This window comes from Nansenia antarctica (genome assembly GCF_963989245.1).
Source record: "Nansenia antarctica genome assembly, chromosome: 4".
Classification (NCBI taxonomy): Eukaryota; Metazoa; Chordata; class Actinopteri; order Argentiniformes; family Microstomatidae; genus Nansenia; species Nansenia antarctica.
In genome coordinates, this window is record NC_137689.1 from 22,765,898 (window position 1) to 22,779,415 (window position 13,518).

Here is a 13,518-nt window from a genome sequence, read left to right on the forward strand (position 1 = left end):
TACCATTGTAAACATGTCACATGACAGCAAAAAGGTTATAGAAGTGACCACTATAGATGGTATCAAATGTTATGACGTCTCTTTCAACATTGTTCTTGTCATAATCAATCATTTGATTCCAAGCTGAAGTGAGTTGTCTATTGTTTGAGAAGTCCTTTCTCCCGGGCCCTCTCTCCGAGGTGTCAGTACCGTGGCCATCTCCTATGCCTGTTCCTGTCCAGAACACAGAGCTGTGACAGCCCGTCTCGTGTTACCGCTAGTGACACAGTCCCTGTCTGTCAGCGCCACAGATAAGTGATTGCCTGGGATTAACTTACACTGATAGCGGCACCGGCAAAATGGGAGTTAACACGTTTTAGCGTTTATTATTTCCTCCCTCCCTGCAGTGTGACAGTGGGGTAACGTCAGGTAACATATGCTAATTCAGGTGGGTTCAGGTGAGGGAGTGTAAGTGCGAGAGAAAGGGAGAGAGTGAAAGAGTAAGAGAAAGAGAGATTCAGATTGATATTTTACACTACAGCTCACCAAGTGAGTATTTGTAAATGGATTCAGTTGGGGGAAAAGAAAAGAAAAATAGCCTGATAGACTTAAACCTGATAGAGATTATTAATAATCGAAATATATTAGAGGAATAAAGGAAACTATGATAGCACAACAGAGCAACAGGTGGCAGCATACCCCATTTGTATGTATCTTCTCAACAGGGTGTGTGTGTGTGTGTGTGGGGGGAGGGGGGGGGGGGCGGAGTGGGTGGCCTGGCTCCATTCTGGCTGCAACACAAAATACTGTTCTCTCTACATTGGCTCAGCTCTGGCTGAAAGACAACATGGTTTCTAATCTCTCACTGTGTTTAGGCGCCTAACGAGGTGTGTGTCAGGATGATAGGCATGTCAAAGTTCTCCAGAGGCCAGTAAGGCAGCATCTAAACTCACACTCGGACTGTTCTATGAAGAGGAACGTGCTCTGATAGACACGACCTCCATCTCTGACTCCATAACTTCATGTCTAAAGCAGAACGCCCTTTTCTTTTGAGGATTTCACGGAACGCACGTCCTTCAAAGTGAATCGCGACCAAATTAAACACAGACCAAGCAACCTTGAACATAAGAGACTACTAATGAGACTCCTCTTTCAAAGACAGAAAACAGCACATCATATATGGTTTAATGTGGCTGGTTCAAGTTACACACAAATCTAGGTAGTTAGACAGTCTCCCTGTTTGCTGTTAAACGAAAGAAAGGAAAGAGATCCGTCCCTTTAATAAGTAAAGGGGGGCTGTGGCTAGCTGCTCTGTGTACCTGTCCAGGAACCAGATGAGTCAGAGCGTAAAGTAATCCACCTCCGGCCCCTGGCCTCACAGACAGAGGAGAGGTGGAGCGTCACAGTGTGGCACCCATATCATAGTATTGTATCATTTACTGATATCACTGACTGCTGTGTATGTGTGTATGCAGATTAACAAGGTTATCCAGTATCCAGTTTGTGAGTTGTGTATGCACAGTCCGATTATCAAGCTACAAATTCGTGGAAAGGCTATGGTCTGCTAACCAAAAGAGGGAATCAAATATATAGTGACCGTAAACATTAACCGTGACCCTGACAATTCTAATTATTTATGAAACTACCAATATTTGAGTACATTTTATTTCAAACGTCGAGAAAGGTTTAGAATTAACGAGTGTAACAGTGTGTATTTAAACATTGAATTGATGTCCTGTTAGAGCACGTCGTAATACATAATACATTCGTAATACATTCATCTATTAAGACAGAGAGGTAATAATTACCATGCTAAAATACATTTACCTTTAAACCAGCATCCTGTGGTCCAAAGGTAAAGAACATATTGGGCCAGTTTCACAGACAAGGCTTAAGCCTAATCCTGGACTAAAAAGCATCTTCAATGGAGATTTTACATTGAAAGTGTGATTTAGTCCAGGACTAGGCTAAAGCCTTGTCTGTGAAACCGGCCCCTACTGTACAAGCTAGGGTTTGTTTTTAGTCGCTTTTTTCCACTTGGTACACACGTCCGTGAGATTGTCCAGAGGTATGTGCGACAAAAAAACAGTCAGTTACACATTATCTAAAATTTGGGTATTTACAATTCGCTTTGAAATTACATGATAAAATGGTAGCTACACAATAATTACATTCCTGTTGCATGCATCACTATGGCATGTACCATTTGGTATCATGTAGGCCTACCAGAAAAGTGAGCATTGTGGCCACATCAATTATTTTGTTTTGAGACCCACCAAACATGACTAATGTTTACAGACTATGTGGTGTGCAGTTGAGCCTGAGCTTTTGAATCAAACCAATATGGCTACCTAAAGGCACGGGCAAGTGTTCCCCTCCTGTTCCACTCCAACACTTTGCCACTTTAGCACAAAACTGTCTGGAACACCTCTACATATAACCTGTGAACTAGGCCGTTTTAAATTAATCATACTGGCCAAATCAGTATCAAGACACAGAGAGAGTTTAATTGGTTTTCTTCTCCATGTAGTTGGTGGAAAGATAACCCAAGCCGTGCAGTCTGTCCTCTCTGTCTCCGGTGGGTCAGAAGAACACCATCAATCTGGACAGCGGAGCAGGGTTGACTGAGCACACAGCTTGGTTTACAGAACGCCCGGCACCCAGCCATATCAGGCCCGTACCCCCTCAAGCATGGCCATGTACTTTCAGTGCCCCTGCTGCCCCCCAAAACCTCCAGTCAGGCCCTCTTTTGCTTGATTCAAGATTCTATAGTGCGGTCGGAAAATCCATCTACCCATAATCTTCCATAGACATGAAATTCAGAATAAAATGTGCAGATCTGGCCATAAGTGTAGGTTCTGAGGGTTGGTTTATTAAGCATCTCTCTCTCCTTTCCTTCCTGTATCTGGATACTTTCACACTTTTTTTAAATTTTTGCGAAGTGAGGGCGGTTCGCAAACATTTTCAGGGTATTTTCACATACTGTATAGTCATCTTTAAAATATCTGAACTCAGTCCTCTTTAAGTTATTTTTGTAGTCACACCGCCCTTCTAGAGTGGTTCGCCAAAATGTTCACGTGTATGTGAACGCTCCGAGTTAACTCAGCCTCCTCTGAAGCGAACCAAACTGAGATTCATCTGCGGTGTCGTTCAATGTGCAATTACCCAAGGTGCAAAGCAATAAATTGGCCTGAGAGGATTATGTGTGAAAGTACTCTATCAAACATCTTGCCCTCCCCTCAGTTTCCTCTCCACGTGCTGGGGCAAGTGAATCACTCAATGGTTAACTAATGTAACCAGAGAGAGAGAGAGAGAGAGAGCGAGAGAGAGAGATAGAATGAGACAGAGAGGGAGAGAGAGAGAGAGGGAGAGACAGAGGGAGAGAGAGAGAGAGATAGAATGAGACAGAGAGGGAGAGAGAGAGAGAGAGAGGCTCCATGGGGCCAGAGAAGAGGTCGACAGAAAGAGGCCGGTAGACACACCACTGAAAGCCAGCAGACAGCGTCGTCCTGGGGTTTCTATTACCTATGACACACTGGCCAGCCACTAGCAGTCCTGTCACCTTAGAAGAAGCAGCATTCTCAACTTCAGCACAGAACCAGAGAGAGACACCAGTTATGCAATATTCACGATAGAGCCAGAAACAATGAAGCCACAAAAGCAGACATGGCTACACCAGGCATGAGCCCCCGTACTGTGCACTGACTGGCAGAGAGAGATTGTAAATTCCTGGTGTAAAACCTGGACAGACCGGGTCTAATTCCTAGTAGTCCAACTGACAAACTCTCCCTTCAGCCCACTGCCTCTATTACAAGAGGTAACATCTTTGTAGCACTATCAGTCTTTTAACCTTCGATAGTTATTATTTCATTGGAATAAAAGAATCAGTTTGACCGTTGTCCAGAGAGATTAGATGATGTGAAGAGAAATAGAAACATACAATTGCTACATCATTGGCCTAAAAAAAGAAGAAAAAAAAGAAAATATGACAAACAAACTTTAACAAAATAAGGTTTTTACAAATCCATCCAGCCAGATGATCTCAGATGCATACGTAGCAGGGCCTTTTAAACCTCTCCAAGCTGTTCTGAATTCAGGGCAACTGTTTAGTCAGAACAACAAAGTGTTAAATACAAAGCGCAGAGGCAGCCAGTAGGTCTACACAGACAAAGCTATAGACAAGGGGGTGAATGAAAACAAAACTGCCGCCACTAACACACACACACACACACACACACACACACACACACACACAGACACAGACACAGACACAGACACAGACACAGACACAGACACAGACACAGACACAGACACAGACACAGACACACACACACACACAGACACACACACACACACACACACACACACCCACACACACACACACACAGACACACAGACACACACACACAGACACACACACAGATGAGTTGCCTGTGTGAGGCCAGGCTAATAATACCCATTAGTGCACCCTCTGTGCTGCAACAATAAGCACTCTATTCCCACTCACAGAGTACCTCCCATGGCTGCACTACTCTTCACAGAGTACCTCCCATGGCTGCACTACTCTTCACAGAGTACCTCCCATGGACGTACACTCTTCACAGAGTACCTCCCATGGATGTACGCTCTTCACAGAGTACCTCCATGGACGTACTTCTCAAGTAGGAAACACACAGCATTTCCCATTCATTCCACATCTCTATTAGTGCTATATATCCAGAAATACTGTATATGTACAGTATGTGATTGTATTTTTGACTGGTGAGACAACATTATAAAGGCAAATCTGTCATTCACACACCTGTAACAGAGGTTTGTCAGCTACTCTTCGTTAAAAGCCATTAGCGATGGGGCAGCAATGACATGGTAGGCACTCCTGGTTAGGAGACAGGGACACGCGCGGATGAAATGAAGGATGAAATGCTCTGTCAGGGAGTGAGTCCGATGGCCTATACGGCCCTACTGATTGATCTATGGGCGTGCCGAAAGAAACGTGAGGTATACTATGGCTTTGTCCACTGCCAGGTATGCAGAGGCACGTGTCAATGCATGCATACAATGCTGGAGCATTGCTTACGTGCTGACACATGCGTGGGGGTTGCATTTCGGGATAAGTGTCAGAGAGCTTTAGTGGTATTGCTTGGGTTTAGCTTCTGAAGCCCATCACATATTGTTTTCACCTGCCAGTGTGTGTGACAACCCCTGACTTTAAATAAGTATTTATTAACACGATTGCAAACTTTCAGGGATTTTTTGTGTGGGGGGGGTGTTGATAGGGGTGATAACGCTAAATGACATTTGAGTGCAAGATAGAAAGTAAATCGAAAAAGACAATAAACATTCAAGAATAAACATGAGAAGAAATGTTTCAAGAAAATGTTGAGGCAGCGTTGTTTTTTTTTTCAATGGGAGCAACCAAATTCAAACTGTAAAACATACACTCTTAGAGAAATAGGGTTCTTCACTTGCCCCTGTAGGGGCACCAGTTGAGGAACCCTTCTGGGTTCCATTTAGAACCGTCTGTGGGAAGGATTCAACATGGAACCAAAAGGGTTCTTCAAAGGGTGCCCTTACAGGGACAAATGAAGAACGCTTGATGTGGTTCTGACTAGAACATTTTCTTTGTGAGTATTGGAGTGATATCATGATACATAATGAGACACATGGAGCTGGGCACCAATGACAACGGTGAGACAGGGTACCCTGCTGAAACACCTCATCTCACACATTAACACCTCTGACAGGCATGATGGCTGCCAGTAGCTGGCACTGGGGATGGGTATGTAACTGCCAAGTGAACTATGAGTTAATCAGTCAAAATATCAACCCAGAAACTTAATGGTGAGGAAATGGCAGTGAGAGAGGAGATGACTAAATCAATAAGAGGCCTTTTATGTATTCGACAGGGTACGCACATCAATACATGCTGAGGTAAATTACTCACCCTAACCTATATAGCGGCATAGAGAGAGATCTTACCATCTTGCCTGGTTATGCAATAGGCTTTTAGAGCAAGATGCAGTTAAGTAATGTTTGCAACTGACTGTAGAGAGGCCATAATAGACTACTAATTTAAAATATAGCTTATATATAATGAATAACAATAATTATCATATCGTAATATATTCTCAATAGGCTCATTTTGTATTTATTTGTATGGCCTAAAACTATGGTTTTAAGAACTAAATTAATGGTCAGAGTGAAAATGTAAAATAAACGAGCAAACTATATGTATTTATACTTACTCAATATAATACTCAAAACAATATATATATTCACTAGAACAAAAATACAGTAGTTATGACAATACCATTTAAAATACCCTATAGAAATCATTAACCATCATGACAATCAAAGGCGCATGCGCAGGGCATCCTATTCATCCATCAGAAACTTTGTAGGCTATTCTTTTTAAAGTAGGCTGAGTATGACACACATGTTCATTGTAAACACGACAGGTTATCCCGCAGACTAATGACGTACAGTTCCATACAATGAACATAGAATGAGCTCCATCAGGGGGACGGACACACAGTTGATCCGCTGTACTGAATAGTTGACTTCCAAATCAAATTGATTTATATGTAAAACATTTGACCTGTAAAAGAATACTTTTATTTCAAAAGTAAAAGGTTTTCAGGAATATTTGATATGCTATCCGAGTAGAAGTATAACGGTCCACTAACCGACAGGCAATGATAAAGCCGGGAGTTCACCTGTCATTTATTAAAACTATTAATTCTTACCTTGTCACTTATGGCACGAGTCGCCGAAGTACTGACATTACTTCAAATACATTCAGAACAGGTCCCTGATAAAAGTGTCCCCTTCTCCCCAAACAGCTGGACTCATAGACGCACTTTCCTCTTCACTAACATTCCCGAACTACTGATGCTGGAATCCATGCGGGTGATCCACACACACAAGTTAAACTGCGCAACCGCGAAACCCGACACTATCATTGGTCTAGCGGACCTGTTAAGTGGATAACTTACCTTCGATTTCAGGGAAATAAAAACGGAATTTCAAATAATGAAATTGTAATTTATGTCATGTGTCAATACGTCTAGGAAAAGTTCTGTTACTTCGAAGAAAAACATTTGTAGTAGCACAAATGTTTAGATGTATTTACTCTTTATTAATTTAATTTGAACAATAGCTGTTGCATTAGAGGCATTTGAAACTCCGAAAGAAGTTCTCAGTTGCTTATAGAGAAATAGGTAACGGAAAAAACTACAATGAAGTTTTGGAGGAACATTAGAACCCCCTCTGCTGGTGATGATGACATAATGCAACTGCTTACGAACAACTACAGAATGGTTTTAAGCTTGATTGGCATCTTTATTTCCAAACATTATTTTATATTACATCTCATTAATCTAAAATGTAAAACTCTAACTAACTATGGTGTACATATTATCCACTTCCAGTGTCACTTCCTTAAAGTTTCCATGGTCTGCAGGTTCACTGGCTGGATTTTGTTGGCTTGACAATGACCGCACTGCCTGTGACCAGGGTAGGGAAGAAATCATTCAGGAATTGGTTCTTCAGTCTATGCAGGAAGTGGACATACCTCACTCCAGGCCCATAGCCTGAGAACACATGGGACACCTACACAAACAAACAGAAATAGATTGATAACTCAATAGCTGAATAAATATATGCCATAGTTGAGTCTCTGAAAACACACGATAGGCTTTTTGTGGGTGTATTTTGTCCTATCTTTTAGATCAGAAATCAGAAAAACGATCTGAAATGTAGGACTATACCGTACCTCTTTCCAGGTGTGTGAGTAGTTACTGAGGTCCTCTGTGGGTTTCACTGTGTGCTCTGAGATCACAGTCTGTCCATCTGCTCCCATCAACCTCACACACAACTGGTAGATGGACTCATGCAGCTGGCTCTCCTCATACCTACAAGAGTAGAGAGGTCAAAACCCACACATGTACATTAGGAGTGAAGAATGACATGGGAAACTCAGGAAAGCACTTGCTGCATGACGGTGTGGTTTTGGCTAGACATGACTACTGCGTGGTTAAACATTGTCTGACTTCACTTGATAACATCTGACATGAATCAGCTCTGACTGCAACATTGGAAACTGTGAAGTTTAGCTTGTTAAAATTGGGACAGCATTACCCATGTTCAGACCGTAAACGCAATACAAAGTATTTGACGTTTCTAAGCATTTGTGGACACTTTGCAACACCCCATTGCTTTTTTTCCAAATGGTTGAGTGGCCCTTAGAAACTTTTCACTTCCATCACATGGATTATGATGTGGGTGCTATACAGGTAATGGACAAAGTGAGTTCTCTCCCATACAATTCAAGTGCACTTTAGGGTGTCTATAATAGTAAATAGCCTTGAGAACCGATGGTTCTCGAGCCTAATGGCACATAGAGCAGGAGCTGTTTCCGTAGCATGAGGCGGCTTGATGTACAAGTACACCCCCTGGACATGACGCTGGTATGTCGCAGGGTCTTGCTGAGTGCCAAGCAGGGAGGCATCAGGTACCATTTTTATAGTCTTTTTCGGCCGGGGATCGAACTCACGACCTCCCAATCTCAGGGCGGACACTAACCGTAAGGCCACTGAGCTGGTGTCTATAAAAGCACTATACAAATGTCTTCGTCTTCTTCTTCTTCTTCTTCTTCTTATTATTATTATTATTATTATTATTATGTCAATGAGTCGGGTTACATCAGGTTGAGACCCACCAATCTTGGATGATGATGTCAGGTTGAAAACCATCCAACAGTTCATCCCATAGTCCTTCAGCCTTCAGGTCCACTCGCTGCTCCATTGAAAACCAGCTGAGAACAGAGAAACAGCAGCACATGTTCATTTTAGACACTAGGGTGGTAGTAGTGGTAATTATGAGCTGATGGTGAGGTGGCAGGCCGGTGACAGGAGAGAGAACAGTAGAAAGTTTGGATGAAGATGATGACTAGGTTAGCCTGGGTTTCACTCACCTGACCTGGGGCAGCTGACACACAACAGCACCTGGTGGTATGCCACTTAAGTCACAGGGAAGGTCCTCCCTGCTAGTTGTCCAGCTGGAAAAGTCACCTTGATTCAATGACATGAGATGGACCAGAGGAAATGTTATCAATTAATCAATCTTCATTATCTATAATTGACCAGTCTTGTAACTGCACAATGGCAAATGTTCTGTTTCTATCTGTGTTATATGGACTCTTACCCTCTGGGTCAAGTTGAGGAGGCCCACCTCTAGGCGCCTCGTGTAGGTCAGGCTCTGGAGGAGGGCTGTCATGAGTCACACCTGGGTGGGGAAGGAGACAGTTCAGGTCTCTGCAAGTTGTGTTTGATCCTATGATCCTATAAACATCTGGGCATTATTCCTATCTATCTTCTTATCTATTGCGGTAATGTTCTCCCAAAGCAACTACACTATGTTAGAATAGCCTACTGGGTGTTCAGTGTTGGTTGCTAACTTGTATCTTGCCGTATCATCTTATTTTCTATGACTGACTACATACAATTGCAGACGTTTGTATTGCCAAGCCGCCACTACTGCAAAAAAAATGTTTTCTGGGAAGGGAACTGAAAACGTTAAAGTTAAAGTTCACAATATTAGGGTTATGGTCAATCCCACGACCTAACTTCAAAGAAAACACCGCTTCAAACGTGACAGTGTTCGTAAAAACACAATCTATGGGATTCACAGTAGATTCCACTGCCACTTCGGCTCGCAGTAACATACAACTTGACTGACGTCATACCGTGGGGCGCAGGGTTCCTCAACAAATTGCGGCAAAGGGGCTTTGCGTGATAGACGAACTTCCAATCCACACTGTCAGGCATTGATATCCCTCTGATATTCCACTCGGTCTCGCATTTTGTTTTCCATTCATTGTCGGCCATTGTGCGGCGCTAACGAACGACAGTGAATCAGGAAGTAAAATGATGTGTATTAAGTAGCCTAACATGACTCACCCTGGAAAAGATGTTGCAATGGTACCCTCCTCCCCTAACGTAGATTGAAGACGTTTTTCTTTATTATAAACAATCAGCATTATCATACTATACAAAACAAAACAAACAAGTCGGTTACACATTATTCCATTATTGTTACTATTGTTTCCAAGGAATTGTTTTACAGCAGTAGTTGTAGCTTTGTAACATATAGGCCTCCTTAGGCCTTGTGGATAGTATGTAAATTGTAATTCATTTATTATGGCATACGTTTCTGGCAAGCCTATGTGTTGCAATTATAGTGATATAAAACATGATAGTGATCAGTGATAAGTATGGCAAGTAGCCTACAAGGAAATAGCAGTAAGCTATGTACAGTACAATGTCAGATATAGTAATAGTAATTAGCCGTTTTCAGACAATCTAGGTTTTCGGCTGTTTTTCTGGCGGATTTGCCGGTTTTTAGACTGTGGTTCCCATCTGGCAACCCTGGAGGAGAGGGTAACCCTGGCAACCCTGCCTGACGTCCTCTTCAGCCAGACGACGTCATTAATGTTGACGGTTCCTTTGTCAACTAACAAGCAAGTTAATATACATATATATATATATAACCCGTCCACAAACTCAGTTTCTGTAAAGAATAGTTAATGAATATCGTCGCATAGTGAACTAGTGAAGTCATTTCAACCCAAATGGCGGAGAAGCTGTGTTCCATGAAGGTTTGGGCCTTCATGTTGTGTTTGCTGGTCATGATGGCGGTTGGTCTGACTACTCCTTCAGAGAACGACACTGTGGTGAAAGACTCCTCAAACTACCCCAACAACGCTCTGCTTGCTGCACAACTCCACGGTTTGCTTAAAGATGACCTTTGTGGTTTATTTATTGGGTAAAATGTTTGTTGTTGCTGACTAAGCTAGCTCCATTGAGAACATCACTCTGGAATCTGAGCAACACTCCTGGAATGCCTCTCGTCTTGACTTAGCAGAACTTGACTTAGCAGAGGCGTTTATCCAAAGCAACTTACAAGTACATTTGTGTAAAGTAAGTGAATCATCTATACGTCATCATCATAACAACACACATCTATGCTAGGACCAGATGCCATTGGCAGTCACAATTCTAGAGTTCAGAACAACATATTACACATGACAAGTCAACAATGATCAAATTAATCATCTAAATAAAGCAGAATTTAACCCTAACCCTAACCCTGGTCTTACATAACCCTAACCCTGGTACTACATAACCCTAACCCTGGTACTACATAACCCTGGTCTTACATAACCCTAACCCTGGTACTACATAACCCTGGTCTTACATAACGATGATGATGATGATGATGATGACGATGATGATGATGATGATGATAACGATGATGATGATGATGATGATGATGGTGGTGATGGTGGTGATGATGATGTGAATGATTGTGAAGTAGCTCTATTATGTTTGTTTCACACAGGGGAGACACAGAGGAGTGGCAGGGTCAAACCCAAGGTGAACATCCTGACAGACCCGTCCTATGCTGAGCCCATGGTGAAAGTCAACCTGGGTTTGGGTCTCTTTTTCTGTGGCTTCATCGTGATGGGTATGTGACCTTCTTTTTCTTTTTACCACCATATTAGCACCTGTCTACAATAGATGGTTGTATTGCTCCTCATTCTGACATTAATAATGATGTTTCCACTGCTAGAATGTCATTAATAATGATGTTTCCACTGCTAGAATGTCATGACTGTTGAGCAATTCAACCATATAGGAGAATCCAGAGAAAACTGCTACTATAGCCTAATGTTGTACACTGTACAGCATTAGGCTATAGTAGCAGTTTTCTCTGGATTCTCCTATATGGTTGAATTGCTCAACATAACAGTGTACAGCATGAATTCATTCTCTTGTTGCACATGGCAGTCCTTTATTGAGGTGAAACAAGAGAATCAATTAATGCTGTACAGTGTTATAGTTGTTGTGACTTTAATCATCTGGAACCTTCTCTGGATCTTAGAGAAGACAAGGTTCCCAGACAATCAGCAGAGACTTCAAGGTTACTCCAAGGTTGTGGTGATGTTTGTTTTTGGTGCTTTGTCTCTGACAGTTTGTGTCTGCTCTGTTCTCACCAGCTTTAATCTTGGACGCTACTAGAATCTCCAAGGAGGCCAGGAGGAGGTCTGATGCCCAACACACTGCTAGGATGAAGAAACGGACTGATACCAATGTGGAGGTTACGTTCTTTTGATAATCTCTGACACGGTTGTTTGAACGTTTTTTCCAGATTAGTGACATCCATCGCCACTTAACTATAAGCAAGAAAGTATTTACATGAAGATAGAACTCAACAATGAATGTGCTGTTGTAGTATTACAGCATGCATAACAAACTAAGATGACTTATGTTCTGTTTCTCTGTAGACCCAGTCTGATTTGAAAGGGAAAGAGTTGAGACCGATGGCCAGTAAGTGATATCACCCACAGCTCAAAAAGAAACATCAGTGTAGATTGTATGTTTTTGCTGTGTGAAATTAGATTAGGTGGATGGTCTGACTGACTGACTGAGGCCAGATTGTAGATATTGCAGTAATCAAATGTCTGACGTCAGTGATTTAGTCGACATGCGGACCAAAAGGATCAGACTGTGTCACATAAGGTGTAATCTGTTTCTCAAGAGTCGCGGGTTACTAAGGTCAGCATGGAGGCACCTTGAGGATCTCACACAGTGGAACCAGCAGAAAGTCACATCTCGAAATAACATCTTGAAGACTTACACTTTCTGTTTCTGTGACTAAGTTCCATACTAAGGATTATAATAAAAAGACATACTTGCATTCAAATGTATGCCCAGGGTTTTGTGTTTGGTTCACAACCACCTGTATTTTTGATACACATCTTTCATAAGGTTCCTGTAGAGTTGCCGTAATAGGAGATTGTGAAGGAGGATCTGAATCCTCAACCAGGACAACAATTTGTGCAATAGTTAGATGGTCAAAAGTTGTCCCCCACTCACTGGTAGATGCTTCCCATTCTGACACCATAGCCTCATATAGCCCTAAGGCCCCCAACTATATGATAAAACTCACTTTCGGGTAGTTGCCATCTTGGAAATATGCAAATTAGGGGTCCAGACACACCCAATCATAAATATAAGCATTCCAATGTGTTTCTAATAAAACATAAAATAGACACCAGGCTTGCATTTCTAGTTCATTTGGTTCAAAAGTTATAGCCAAAACCTTTTTCGGAGGGCGGCCATATTGATTTGGCTGCCATGGCGACCCCGGTGGTCGTTGGGTCGGGCGCCCTGGCTAAATCATTAGAGCATACTCTGAGCTACATTTGGGCCGAATTTGGTGCTTTTGCACAAATTTGCACGAACATAGCCTCATATAGCCCTAAGGCCCCCAACTATATGATAAAACTCACTTTCGGGTAGTTGCCATGGAAATATGCATGAATATGATACTTAAGATTATGTCACTGGTCAAATCATGATAATGTATAACCACTGATTCTCGTAGCCTGTAATGCCTAATGAGTAGTATAACGGTTCAACTTAGAACCCAAATTATATACATTTTTTATTATATACATTTTTTAAGTATTGTTTT

General features: G+C 42.1%; 1 protein-coding gene across 1 annotated transcript; it reads right to left on the reverse strand.

Annotated features, from left to right (window-relative positions):
- Positions 1–7,362: 7,362 nt before the first annotated feature.
- Positions 7,363–9,866, reverse strand: nccrp1 (P1, F-box associated domain containing; the record flags this gene model as incomplete). The annotated part of the gene is made up of 6 exons (XM_080530446.1): positions 7,363–7,590; positions 7,754–7,892; positions 8,699–8,794; positions 8,954–9,050; positions 9,184–9,264; positions 9,725–9,866. 6 exons carry the CDS (start codon positions 9,864–9,866, stop codon positions 7,444–7,446), a joined length of 702 nt encoding a protein of 233 aa, XP_080386572.1. The 3' UTR covers positions 7,363–7,443.
- Positions 9,867–13,518: the final 3,652 nt, after the last annotated feature.